Source organism: Vulpes lagopus, chromosome 15, assembly GCF_018345385.1.
Source record: "Vulpes lagopus strain Blue_001 chromosome 15, ASM1834538v1, whole genome shotgun sequence".
Lineage (NCBI taxonomy): Eukaryota > Metazoa > Chordata > Mammalia > Carnivora > Canidae > Vulpes > Vulpes lagopus.
In genome coordinates, this window is record NC_054838.1 from 18,244,719 (window position 1) to 18,257,585 (window position 12,867).

At 47.5% G+C, this 12,867-nt stretch overlaps 2 protein-coding genes across 12 annotated transcripts in view; one reads left to right on the plus strand and one right to left on the minus strand.

The window, feature by feature from the left end:
* RIC3 (RIC3 acetylcholine receptor chaperone) overlaps nt 1-6,032 on the plus strand; it is a 52,167-nt gene extending 46,135 nt beyond the window's left edge. For 3 of the 4 annotated variants that reach the window (XM_041730203.1, XM_041730200.1, XM_041730202.1), the window contains one exon: nt 1,548-6,032. In XM_041730203.1, the coding sequence (XP_041586137.1) occupies nt 1,548-2,020 (473 nt within the window). In that variant the 3' untranslated portion in view covers nt 2,021-6,032. The remainder of the gene's footprint in view (nt 1-1,547) is intronic. The other variant, XM_041730201.1, reaches the window with a different exon arrangement.
* TUB (TUB bipartite transcription factor) overlaps nt 5,889-12,867 on the minus strand; it is an 85,465-nt gene continuing 78,486 nt past the window's right edge. For all 8 annotated transcript variants that reach the window (XM_041730193.1, XM_041730194.1, XM_041730198.1 and 5 more), the window contains 3 exons: nt 11,287-11,385; nt 10,906-11,077; nt 5,889-10,436 (listed from right to left, as the gene is read on the minus strand). In XM_041730193.1, coding sequence (XP_041586127.1) covers nt 10,303-10,436; nt 10,906-11,077; nt 11,287-11,385 — 405 coding nt within the window. In that variant the 3' untranslated portion in view covers nt 5,889-10,302. The remainder of the gene's footprint in view (nt 10,437-10,905; nt 11,078-11,286; nt 11,386-12,867) is intronic.

Here is a 12,867-nt window from a genome sequence, read left to right on the forward strand (position 1 = left end):
TCTTCACATGCTACTGGCAGTGATGATGAGGGTGTGATAAGATGGACAGTTTTTTACATCACTGGTAGGACTAAAAGTATACATTTTTCTGGAAAGTAATTTGGTGGAGTGTGAAAACAGGCTTTGAAAAGGTCTGGTCCCATTGGTTCTTACATTTCTAGTGGTATATCTTAAAGAAATAGGGAAATGAACATAGATGTATATTCAGAGATCTTAACTTCCATGTTATTTAGAATAAGGGGAAATTGGAGACAATCTACATGTTTTATATAAGAAGCATGGCCAGTCATGTGAGTTATGTAGCCGTATGATGGGATATTTTGCAGCCAATTTTAAAATGCCTAATGGTATGGAGAAATGCTCGTGATAGAAGCTGAATGAAAAAAATCAGGGTATAACATTTTATGCATAGTATGTTTATATATGATAAAAAGGCCAGAAGTAACATGACAAATTGTTATCAGTGATGGGATTCTGGGTGACTTGTGTTTTCTTTTTAAAACTTTGTTTTTAAAAATTTTTTTTACAATGAGTCTGTATGACTTTTATAATCAGAAAAAAAAAACTGTAAATGTTGTTAAAATATGTCTCTCCACACACACTACACTGCATCAAAAAAGACTTCTGCTTTTCAGAATTTGCAGGCAAAGAGTAGTTTGCATTAGGGTTGAACTTGCCAATTATCATAATGCGCAAATGGATTTTAAATTCTCCTGCCTTTTACATTGTGTAGGATGCATAGCTGCTGTTGCCAGCACTGGCATATGAGCTCCAGCGAGGCCCATCTGCTGCTCCAGCGTAGCTTGGCTGACACAGATTTATTTCATTTCATTCTTTAATTTGGCAACATTTCGTCTTTCCTCATTATCATAGCTGGGATTCAGCACCAGTATTACTCATTTTGTTTACCGGTTTGTTGTCGTCTTTTGTCCCATTTTGTGAAGACTAAGAAGCCAACAATGGGAATTCTGTCTTATGGAAGCATGGGGCTTGTCCTTCGGGACCTTGGGCAGGTCTTGCTGAAGTGTGCTCGCTCTTTCTGACACTTGCGAGCCATTTCAGTTGTTTCGATTAGTAGAAGCCTTCATGGTATTTCTTTTCAAAGAGCTTAGTCGTCGTCTTCTCCCTGCCCCAGGAAGATTTGGAAATGGATCCAAATAGAAATTATAAACATTAGCCTTGAGCTATGCTCTCTCCATCTGGTGTTCAGTACTTTTTTTTTTTTTAACTGAAGACTCATGTTGCTTGCTTAATCTTCATCACTACTGCAGAAGCCAGAGGGGTGAGATGTCTCTTCTGCCCTAACCAACCTGCACTTAAGAAGGAATTTTCTTCTGAGCTGTTGTATTTCAGAAAACACTGGGATAGTGTTCCAGAGCACTAAGGATTTACTCAAGTAAAACTGTAGAACTGCTAGAGTCATCTTAGAGGTTTCTTAGCTAGATTTGTTGGGATAGGATAGCTGCTGCCTGAGAAGCCTCTTACAGCCTGATACTTTTTGTTGAAGAGATGTTCTTTGTAAAAATTTGTGCTACTTTTTTCTCTAGGTTACCCTGAAGAGACTTATCCAATTTATGACCTTTCAGATTGCATCAAGCGTAGGCAAGAAACAATCCTGGTGGATTACCCTGACCCCAGGGAGCCCTCTGCTGAAGAAATAGCGGAAAGAATGGGAGTCCTAGAAGGTGAAGAATCAGACCATTTGGGTTGGGAAATACCCACTGACCCCAGAGCCCATGAGGAGAATTCTCTTACCTCATGTGACCCAAAGCCAGAAACCTGTTCCTGCTGTTCTAATGAAGAAGAGGATCCCGCAGTCTTGGCAGAGAATGCTGGATTCAGTGCAGACACTTACACTGAGCAAGAGGAAATCACCAAGGAAGTATGGGCCCAAGACTTCAGAGATGAAGGCCTAGGCATCAGCCCTGATAAAGCACATACAGGTGCCACCTTGAGGAAGCGGAACCCCCAGGGTTTTGAGTTGAAAACTACTGGTTTGGGGAAGTATCCATTACTCTAGTCCCAAGGTGACCTCTCTCTCCTCTGATTTCATCCTTGGCCCTGTGCCCTGAACTTCATTCTGTGTTTAAGTATCTTAGCTAATCAGGCCACTACCATGGATATCATATATCCTTCCTGGTGCTCACACACCTGTCACCTTGTAAAACACCATAGCAATTAGTATGAATACAGTACAGCTTCACTGTCTCTTCATGCTTTCCCTCCACCAGAGTTGATCCACTGAGTAAATATGTTTGAGCTATTGTACACTCAGGGGCAGAGGTCTGACTCTTCATGCCAGGAGTAGCAGATGGTTTACCTGTGAACAAACATCAGTTTATACATCATGAGGACTTAACGTTGCAAAAGTGAAGGTTTCAGAGTCCGAGATGCCTTACTCTGCAGGCCTTGAGCAGGGTAGTGGTCCCCTGATTCAAGAGAACATTTTGTTAGTGGGTATGATGGGGCCAGAGGCAGGGTAAGCCTCCGCTGTGTGAACTGAAGCCCCTTCTCAGTGAGGGCCTTTTTAGGAGCACTGTTGCTGCCCCGATCACCAGGGAATGTGTCCAGAGACCTGTTGGGAGACTGTTACTCTGGTATTGCTGGATCTCTAGCTTCCTTTATCCCTGTTCTGTTTCACAGAACTGTCAGCCCAGAAGCACCTTTGTACCTCTGGCCTTCAGTGGCCAGAGGGAGCTTTAAATAGACACAGTCCTTGCCCTGCAGAGCCAGTGCTGGAGGCTGTTAAGGCTACATGAAAGCCTGTGTAAGGGTGGTGCTCCTCCGTGAGACCCTCAGGCCAGAGGGTCAGAGCTAGGGAGAGAATCCATGTACTTAATCACAAGCCTTGCCTAGAAGCAATTTCTAAATGTTGTGCCCTCTGGGAAATCTATTCTTACCACATGAATTGAAACAGAAATGAGGAGGACTGAGCTTATAGACAAAGCACCAGCCTGCAAGGAAAGTTGCAGTGTATGTCTGTTGCAGAGAACCAATATAGCAGTTCCCAGGGGAAGAGACTATTCTATATTCAGGTAACTGGGTCTTTTGAGAAAGCTGGAGGGAAGCAGGAGTTAGGTTAAGACTGGGAGGATTTTGACCAAACTAAAGGCCTCATCTGTAAGGTGCCACCTGTCATGTGTCTTCTTGAGATAAGATGGCACCCATATATCCTGTCGAGTAAGGATGAGTGAATTCAGTTTACATGTAAGACCTGAGAATTTAAAGAGGACACATTTCCAAGATCATCCCTAGTCATGAAATGTGGAAAACTTGAAAACTAAGAAATGATGTAAAGGTAGATAAGGGCTTTTGGAATTCCATTGTTCCTGGTCGACTGAGATGCCAGGAAAAGTTTAAATCCCACACATAAGCATAGAGACTGCTGTCAGAAGGTACGGGATCATATTAAGATAACACATCAGTGACTAGTAGTCATTTCTTATTAATAAAATTAACATTTCTTGTTACAGAGAAAAGTCATTGAAGATTGAGTCTGTAGAAGTATATTGCATCCGTGTGTAGAACCTTTGATTCATTTTAGAGTACAGCTTAAAATGTACTGGAAATGATCTAGATGTAATGTAATGCCCAAGGTAAAAAAATAATGTAGGTGCTCTTTACTGTTTCGATAAATTGTTTTCCCTGTTATTTCCCCTTCATTCACTGTAAGCGGTTGATTTGTAAGGAGTCCTGGGTCCCTCGTTCCTTTTTTTGCCTTAGTATGTATGGTTCCTTATTAGAGATGTGTGTTTGTTTCTAACTTATGCATTATTCATTTTGCAGGCACTGTCCAGAGCTAGGTGGTAGGAACACAGGCTCAATTCCTACTTTTAAGAAACAAAAGTTTAGTGTGGAAGCTTTGTCCAATTTGTTTAAATGAAGAATTAACTATCAAAGGGCTTGAGATTGTGAATTTTGCAGGCAGAGAAATGTTGGTCAGGATTCCATCCCTGCCTTTTCTATCTGTAGACTCTTGTCGGCTCCTTACCTGTGCTGAGCCTTGGCTTTCTCCCATCTGATGCAGGAGAGTAGAAGTCCAGCTCTCACACGGTGGGTAGGAGGAATGAATGTGAATCATCAGTGCCAGTAAAACAGCATTTGCCCTCCTACCCTCCTACGTGGTAACTACTCACTGTTAGCTAATTTACTCTTATTGTACAAAGTTTTACATTGTAATTGAGATTTGGACCCAGATCTACAAGAACACAAAGATCATTTTTGCCAAAGTACTTCCAAGAAGCTTTCCTGGGGAGCTGGATCTTCAGGCATGCTAAGAACTTCTCCAGGTGGCTGAGGAACAGAATGGTCATTCTTGGCAGAAAAGGTGGTATTGGATGAAACAGTGACAAGTGTGAAAAGTATATGGATGTTCAGGTATTTTTATGAGGCTGGTACATAAGGTGTTGTATAACCAAGTCTTTATTTTGAATGTTGATCTTTGGGAGAACTAGGCTTATGGAACTAGGTCCTTCCAGAAGTACTAAGAGCTCTGGATGGCTCTCACTGCCCAAGCTTTTGGCTGGCTTATACAGCAGGGATATATTAGCATATTTCTATTTCAGAAATGACTGATGTATTCATCAGTCATTTAGATTAGTACTTTTTGGATTTTCCAAAATTATTTTGTCCTTCAGAGAGAACAATTATATGTATATACAACCTGGGATGACCAAAATCATAGGACTGGCTTTTGTTGTCATGTGTGCTCTTTTCTTAATGTCTTTCTTCTCAAAAATGGTCTGAACTGTGAGCCTGATCAGGTACTAGGTCCTCAGTGATCTTTGAGCACCGTGCACAGTGCTCTGTCCTAGTTCTTGGGATAAATAGCCTTGGAACTAAGGGCCTCACCTTATTTTCCTGTCCATGGTCCTTTCCTGGAACCATGCTTGGTCAGGTGGGTGAACCAGTCAGGAGAGCCTCTTTCCTGGTCATAATAGGAGCATAAGGAAAGTGCCTTGTGAACTCCAGGACTAGCGGTGCACATGCTCTAAAAAACTAGGCCCAGGGGCAGCCCGGTGGCTCAGCGGTTTAGCACCACCTTTAGCTCAGGGGCTGATCCTGGAGACTCGGAATTGAGTTCCGAGTTGGGCTCCCTGTATGGAGCTTGCTTCTCTGATCCTCTCTCTCGCTGTCTCTCATGAATAAATCTTAGAGAAAAGAAAAGAAACCCCACAAACTAGGCCCAGGAAGGAAGGCATGTTGAAGAATGGAGGTATTTTTAACTGTTAGAAGAAGTGGTCTATGAAAACCACTCTCTACTTTCTATGGTTTAGGTGATCAAATAACCCATGGTCCAAACTAAGACACCTTGAGAAAAGGTTAGAACTTTAATTATAATTATGCCAGGACAATAGGTATAAACCAGGACTGCCTTGGATATATGGTCACCCTGGCTATGACTATTTAAAAGATTTGTCTTTAACCTGGCCACTAACCCAACAAAAATCTCTGATAAGAACTTGCATATGGTTTCCCACAGAGGCAGAGCCAAGGACTTGGGCCATGGTAATGGCAGGATCTTGGCCACATAAAACCTCCAAATTGAGGGTAAAAAAAAACAACTCTGCTTACTTTTGTTCCTAAGAACCAGTCCCCACCCCCCAGGCATACTTCGGTTAGAGAAGCCCTCTGCAGGAATGCGTGGTTTAGTTCCTAAGTATCTTCTATCCTTAACTATTCTTCAGCCCGTCTCAGCCTGGTATGTGGCCAGAGGGAGGACAGCTTCAGCCCACGTGATAGTGCTTCTAAAGCTGTCAACCCTTCCAATCACACCCCCCCACCCCCCCGCCCCTTGCAGGCTCTTAGGACAGACGGAATGAATGGTATAGGAAAAACTTATAGGTAAGAAATGTTTTTTGTAGGAGAAAAAAAAAAGTGCACAGCAGTGTTGAAACAGTTCAAGTTTAATTTGTTGCTATATGGTCTGTACTTAGACAAACACTAAGTTCTACAACATACATAATGTCAACATGGGAAAATACCAATTTTGTCATTGCACATACCAGTAAATAAATACATTTGCTCAAGAATACCAAAGAGTTTATTCAAAAAGTCACTTAATAAAAGCACAGTTTTGCAAGTTTGTCTAAAACTCCAGATAATTTTGAACAAAAATAAAATGTCTGACCACTCCAGAATAGGAAAAGACAATCTTGTGCAAATGGACATACACATTCTAGGCGTTAGGAAAACTGGCTAAATGGATGCTCCCAGCAAGAGAAGTGCCGCCCACCCTGACCAAGTCCCCTTTGAAACTCTGCAGGATTAAAGAGGCCAGAGTCAGGCTTCCCTTTCTAAGCAACTCGAAATTACACTCCAGGAAACTCTGGATCTTGGCCTAATCTGCCTGGACCTTAATAGGGAAAGGGGCAGGAGGACAGAAGAAAGAGATGTGATGTGTTTCTTAGGAAAGAAAAAAAGGCACAGTGATGAGCCAGAAAAGATAGTGATGAAAGCAAGGATCAATTTTCATTCACCCTGATTCTTACTGAAAGTTTTGACAGCCCCACCTCCTCAAGTTTGTAGATGAAAAAAACCTAGAAAAATCATGTGGTTTGCTCAGAATCACATAGCTACTAAGTGCAATAGTGCTCTCTATAAGACAACTTGCCTCTCAACTTGGTCAGAAAGTTATATCTATCCCAACACTTCTGCTATGCCTCTCCCCCCATATCCTGAGATGACAGAATTGCAAACTGGAGGTACAGACAGACAGGTAACCAATACACTCAAACAAGAGCCCATCCCTCAGCCTGTTCCTGGGGGTGGCTACGTTTCAGTACTGGGCACCACAACACAGCACTCAGTCAGCTATCTGGAAAAGTGTGCTCTGAGGGCCACCTGGCATCCTGAGGTCTCAGCTGGGGCAAAGAATCCTAGGGAGGTGGAAGGCCAGTGTTACTGCAGTAAGGGAAAACTAGGGACTCCAGCTAGGAGACAGAATTTGTGCTTGCGTAACAGCCATGGCCCTGGCCAGCCCGGCATCTCCGCTCACTGCAGACCCCGCTGTGAGGAAAGCGTGCACTTACTAGGTTTGAAATCCTCACCATTGCTTATTAAATTTAGAACGGCCTCTAAATGCAGACTTACTTAGAGGTAAATGCTCCATTTCCAGACAAGCTTCTGCTTCTGTAGTGCTGTTGCCCTTTTTGTTACTGAAGGATACAGGCTCCAAAGGTTCTCTTCAGCTAGTGATTTTCACATTCTCTGGTTTCTCACACCTGTCTCCAGCAGGATTCTGGACCTTTAACTGCTCCTTCTGAACTAGTGTTGTGATTTTTAAGGCACATTCACTAGAGTATGTTCAAATCCATCCAAAAGCATGCATGTGTAACACACCAATTTCTTCAGGTAATGCAAAATGAAACTGAAAAACTAAAATTTCTTGGATGGTATCCTCCTAATCAGAATCCTTGGGAGAAAGAACTGGTACTTTCCCACGTTTACTTTCTGATCAAAGAGCATGAAATGAACAAAATCCACAGGTGATCATAACATCCTTATTCCTTTCCTACTCATCCTTAGAAATAAGATCGTAATAAGAAACCTCAGTTGGTGATTTGCAGATTGCCCTTTTCCCCAAGTACACACAGACACATAGACACACAGACAGACACAGAGCACCTTGGAGCCAGAAGGAAAGAAAAGCTAGAATTGGAGAAGAGTGGGGAAGTGAACATCACTGCTCTACAGAAGAGCCGTTTGGGCAAAGAGGGTGTGGAGTTTTGGAGTGTGGCCCCGGGGGGCAGTGACAGAGGAGCTGCCCAGGCCCCAGCTGCCCGCCACCATTAGGGCTTACTCATCCCATCATCCAGTCCCCTGCCCACTCAAGGAGCATCTGAGTAGAAGGTATGAAGGGTAAGAGCTCTTCCCAGGGAGAGGCTGAGCCCAGGTGGTCTCCAGGGGCCCTGGCAGCTTTTTGAGTCTTTGGGCCCATGGCTAGGAGGCCAGTGGTCAGGCAAAACCAGCATCACCAGGAAGGGGGTCTGAAGAACAGACCTTGTGAAGATGGGTCTCGAGCAGGTGACTCAACTGCTCTTGCCTGTCACTCAGTGCCCAACAGAGTTTTGCTGCTGAGCTGCCTTCCCCATAGCCAGGCCGGGAAGCTCAACCCATGTTCCTGACCCCACCAAGCTATCCAACTGCCCTGCTCTCCTGCGTACTTGACAGAGGGCAGGGTCCAAAAGTTTGCCATTGTGCTTCTACCTTTTCCATGCTGCCCCAGGATTACCTCCCTGTCACTACACTCTAAAATCAGCCTGTCCCACTTTAAAATTATAGACCCAGACTTTAGACATCTACTTTCCATCATCCTAAAACTTCAGGTCTCTTCCCAGTCAGAAGAGAGAGCAAGCCAGCCTAGGGCTGTGAGGAGGATGGCACACTCGCCGGGAAGTGGACTGGCCCCAGCATAAGAAAGTCTAGAGCCCTCAGATGACCCCAAGAGTGGTCCAGAGTCTAGACCAGTGGAGGGGCCTCTCCACAGATCCTAAAGATCCTTGCTTTAAGCACTCAACACAGCAAATCTTCAATTATAAGGAAATGAGAACACACTACTTCTACTTAGATCAAAACAACTCCACCTCAATACAGAGCCTCAACAGAATGTTTAAGGTAGACTTGAAAAAGTCTCCACACAGCCTTTCCAAGTATATCTCCTCTGAAAGGAGGAACAACTGCTTGCCTCCCACTGATCTCTGACCTCTGTCTGGGCAAGGAGCCTCTGCCAGGGTAAGTGACAGACCAGCCAGGGCTTAGCGTTCCTACATCTTTGGGGTAGAGGGTGCCACCCAAGGAAGAGGATGGACGGGAGAGGTCAGGCCCAGCCCTGGAACACTTAACACCTCACCCATCACACCCAAATAGAGAAAGGGACCACAGCCTTGGGAAGGCCGGCCCTTGAGGAGAAGCCACACCCAGAGCAGTTCTGAGCAAACATGCTCAAGAAGCTTTCAGTAGGGAACTACCTCATTTCCCACCGAAATGGTTTCAATTTCCTACATCAGCTCCAACATTTCTAAGTCTCTGTCATCAGGCAAAAGGGGGAGGGCATGCAGACCAGGTCCCATGAAGGCCAGAGAACCAGAGAGTAGTTTCCCAGGGGGAGAGGAGGAACAAAGAAATTGAGGGAGCAGAAGTTCTGAACTCTGCCACTGACCAGTGACGTGACATGGTGCAAGTCCCAGTTTTCTCAATGTGCTTCACCTAACAGGACACACTGGACTATGAGGCTCCTGCCACCTCTCCTTTCTAAAATATTCCCTGCTCTTCTTTACCCTGCCCCATTGCCACCTTGGAAGAACCACATATACAAATCCTCAGCAGCCACGACCCAGGCTGACCACCCTGGGTGCTGAAGCACCAGGAGCTAGAACTTCTTCCTGGAGCATGCTACGTCCTAGGGATGGTGCTCTACCAGCTAGAGGCCCAGACACGCCTACCTGGTGCACTCTGAGGCTGGTGACTCGGGCACTGTGTGGGAGTCGCTCAGCAGAAAGCTCCTCAGGCAGCTGACAGGACTCCTGACATAGCCCTGGTCCAGGAGACCTGTTCCAGGAGCCTGTTCCGCATGCTGAGCCTGTGTCCTGCGGGGCCTGTCCTCTAAAACCTCTGGCTTCAACTGCCTCTGTGCAGAGAAAACCTAGAGAATCAAATGGGTGGGAACCCTCGGCTGCCGACCAATTCCCATAGCCAGAGCCAGGCCCCCACGGTCCTGACAAGGTCTTGCCACTCATCTACCTTTCCCAAACCCCCATAACTTCTCCTAGCCTGGCTGAGGCCTTCTGAAATCAGAAGACTTTCTGTAGTTAGCAAAGGATCTGCTAGCTAATCCTAGCCCTTCTACGTAAAATTGATGTACCCAACACACACATGCGCACCGTGCCCTGCACTGTGGGGGTCCTACCGTCCCGGACCCCTAGGCTGAGCAGATGGCTGGGCCACAGCAGCCCCGCATTGTGCTTCCTCTCCCTCTATACTTCCCACCTTCCCAGTGTAAAGGCTGCCCAGCTTGGCAAACATGATCGCAGCAAGATACTAACTCAAGAGTGGGGATGTGTGTGCGGACCTTGGGGCATGGGAAGAATGCACTCTGGTCCCTTCACACACACACCTCCCCCAGCTCGTCCTCTGTCCCAGCAGTGGAAGCAGAGGAGCCAGATCTCCCTTGGCCAGGGAGCCACCGAGAGCCGAAGGTTCATCTGGCAGGAGGCCTATGTACAGAGAGGGTAGGCAGGGCTGTCTCTGCAGGCAGGCAGCTCCACTCCAGGCTGGGCAACCCCAAAGGGCCCAAGGAGCCCTCTACTCGCAGGCCAGCTTGCTGTCAAAGCTGGACAGGGCGATGGCAAAGGCCTGCAGCGCACACAGTGGGTAGTTGTAATCCATGGTGAACACGTCCTCTGCTACACGGCCAAACTGCATCACGATGTAGTCCGCTGCAGCCAGGCACGGGCATGCACACACACACACACACAGGACAGAGCAGGGATGGTGCAGGGGAGGAGGGACACACACACTCAAATCACAAGTGGGAAGCGAAGGTGAGGAGCAGAGATGCCCAAAGGAGGTCAAACAAGTGGGAGAAGTGGTGGGAAAGAGGGAGAACACAAAGGAGAACAAGAGGCACAGGAATACCAGGAGACAGAGAAGAGAGAAAGTCCGTTCAGAGGGTATTCCCACACCTGAGACTCTGCTGAGTCCACGGAATCCAGGGTCAGGGCTCTAAGGAAGGTTCTTCCAGGGGCCCCCCACCATCCCAGGGTCAGAGTCCTTGACCTGCGATGGAAGCCGTATAACCCACGTCCTTGAGCTTGGCCTATAAAGGCAGGGCTGGGTGACCTGACCCCTGAGCTAAAGGCCCTGGGTGTCACGGGGACCGTAAGGAGTAAGGGCAGAAGCACTCACGGTCATTGCCGTGGATGATCTGGAAGTTCTTCACGGAGGCCTGCGTGACGCGCCCGTGGAAGTTGAGTACATAGGACTGCGTGTCGTCGTTCCAGACCGGGGTCTTGTTCTGCAGCTCGATGATGCTCTCTGTGTTCTTGTTCTGCCAGCGGGCCAGCAGCGTCTCATGCTCCTGGGAAGGCAGCGTTGCCGCAGTCAGGTCCGGCCCCAAGCCGGGGCAGCACCACCACCCGCGGTAGGATGCCTAGTTTCCCTAGACCTCCACCTAGAGCTCGGGCTCTTATGCCATGTGCCCCCGCCCCACCCCCAGCAGCTCAGTTCTGCTCCCAGACGTGCACCCAGATGCCGGGGCGGCAGCAGGCGGGGTGGGGGGAGACTCACGTTTCGGGGCCGGATAGAGACTCTCTCGTGAACCATGTTCATGCCTGGGACAATCACGCTCATCTTCCGCGGCCCCTTGAAGCCCAAGACGTTTGTCTCCTGGGAAATAGAGAATGCAACAGTGGTGCCCCTACTTACCTACCAGGGACTCTACTTACCTACCAGGTGGAAGGGACTAAAGCTGATGGGCTAGTCTGTACCACTGCCACCTGAACGTCTAACCGGCATCTCTAAAGTTTACTTGTCTGGAACCGAGCTCCCGAATCTCTAAGCTCCTCTTAGTCTCCCTGGCTTCAGTTGACAGCTCAGTTCTTCTGTGTGCTCAGGTGATGTATTTGAGTCGTTCTCACAACCCACTTCTGACCCAGCAGAAGATGATGTCAACTCTACCTTCAGACTCTCTCGAATGTGACCACTTTTTTACCAGCACCTCTCCACCCGAGGTCACAGTAACAGCCATCACCGGGATTCCTTATTTCTGACCTTGCCCCGGCCCCGTCTGTTCACAAAGCAGCAAGGAGGCCCGCTGTCACAGCTTTTGCCTCCACTGTTCACTCAGGTTAAAAACTGAAGGTCTTACCTTGACTGTGAGGCTCCTGTGGTACAGCCCCTCTCCTCTCCCCGGCACTTGCCCCCCTCGCCCCCCCCCCCCCAGATTCCCCAGGCATGCCAGTCACAGGCCATCAGCACTGGCCGTGTTTCCCACTATGCCTCCGTGGCTGGCTCTCCCCTCCTCCTGGGCTTCACCCAGGTGCTACCTCAGGGAGGCCCTCCCTGCCATCTGCACGAAAAGCTCACACACACCTGAACATTTCACACCCTTGCTTTATGGTCTCTTCTTCATGTTTATCAGGAACGTTATTTTGCTTATAAATGTTTTGTTTTTGTTTTTTTTTAGCTTGTCTCCCTCACTAGGGGTTTAGGTCCCATAAGGGTATAAATCCATGTCTCCTGTTTACCCCTCTCCTCGGTGCCTCGGGGCTCAACAAGCATTTGAAGAGATTCGGGCTGCCTCCCAAAGGTGACCAGCAGGTGGCATCAGAGGCTCACACAGAACAAGCTATGGCTTCTCCAACTGGCCTCTAAGAAGTACCCATGCCCAGGTTAATGGGGGTACCGATCTCTCATTTTAAAATAAGGTAGAGAAATTCCCTGTATTTACATTCCAGTTTGGTCACTTAGCTGTGACACCGGCAAGTGACCCAACCTCTGAGCTTCAGCTTCCTCATCTATATGAAAGAAGGAAATAGGACTGAGCTCTCAGGTCAGGAATTCCATGAGATGATTATGCACAGGGCCTTGTAGGGCCCTTGCAGGGCCCAGGCACTGAAGGGAGGGGTAGAAGGATGTACCAACAAGAACTCAGGCCTCCTGCTTCCTTTCCTGGAGACTCCCAGTCTGGGCTGCATAGAGCTCAGCCAGGTTCCCCGGAGCTCCCGGAGCAGATGGTCATCTGTGGGCTGAGCTCTGAGGACACGCATGGGCCACTCCAACACAGGGCAGCCCAACTCTGTAAAGTGCTGTCTACTCACAAAGACCGATGGGACAGCTCACAGAGTGGGCAAGTCCTCAGTGTCATGT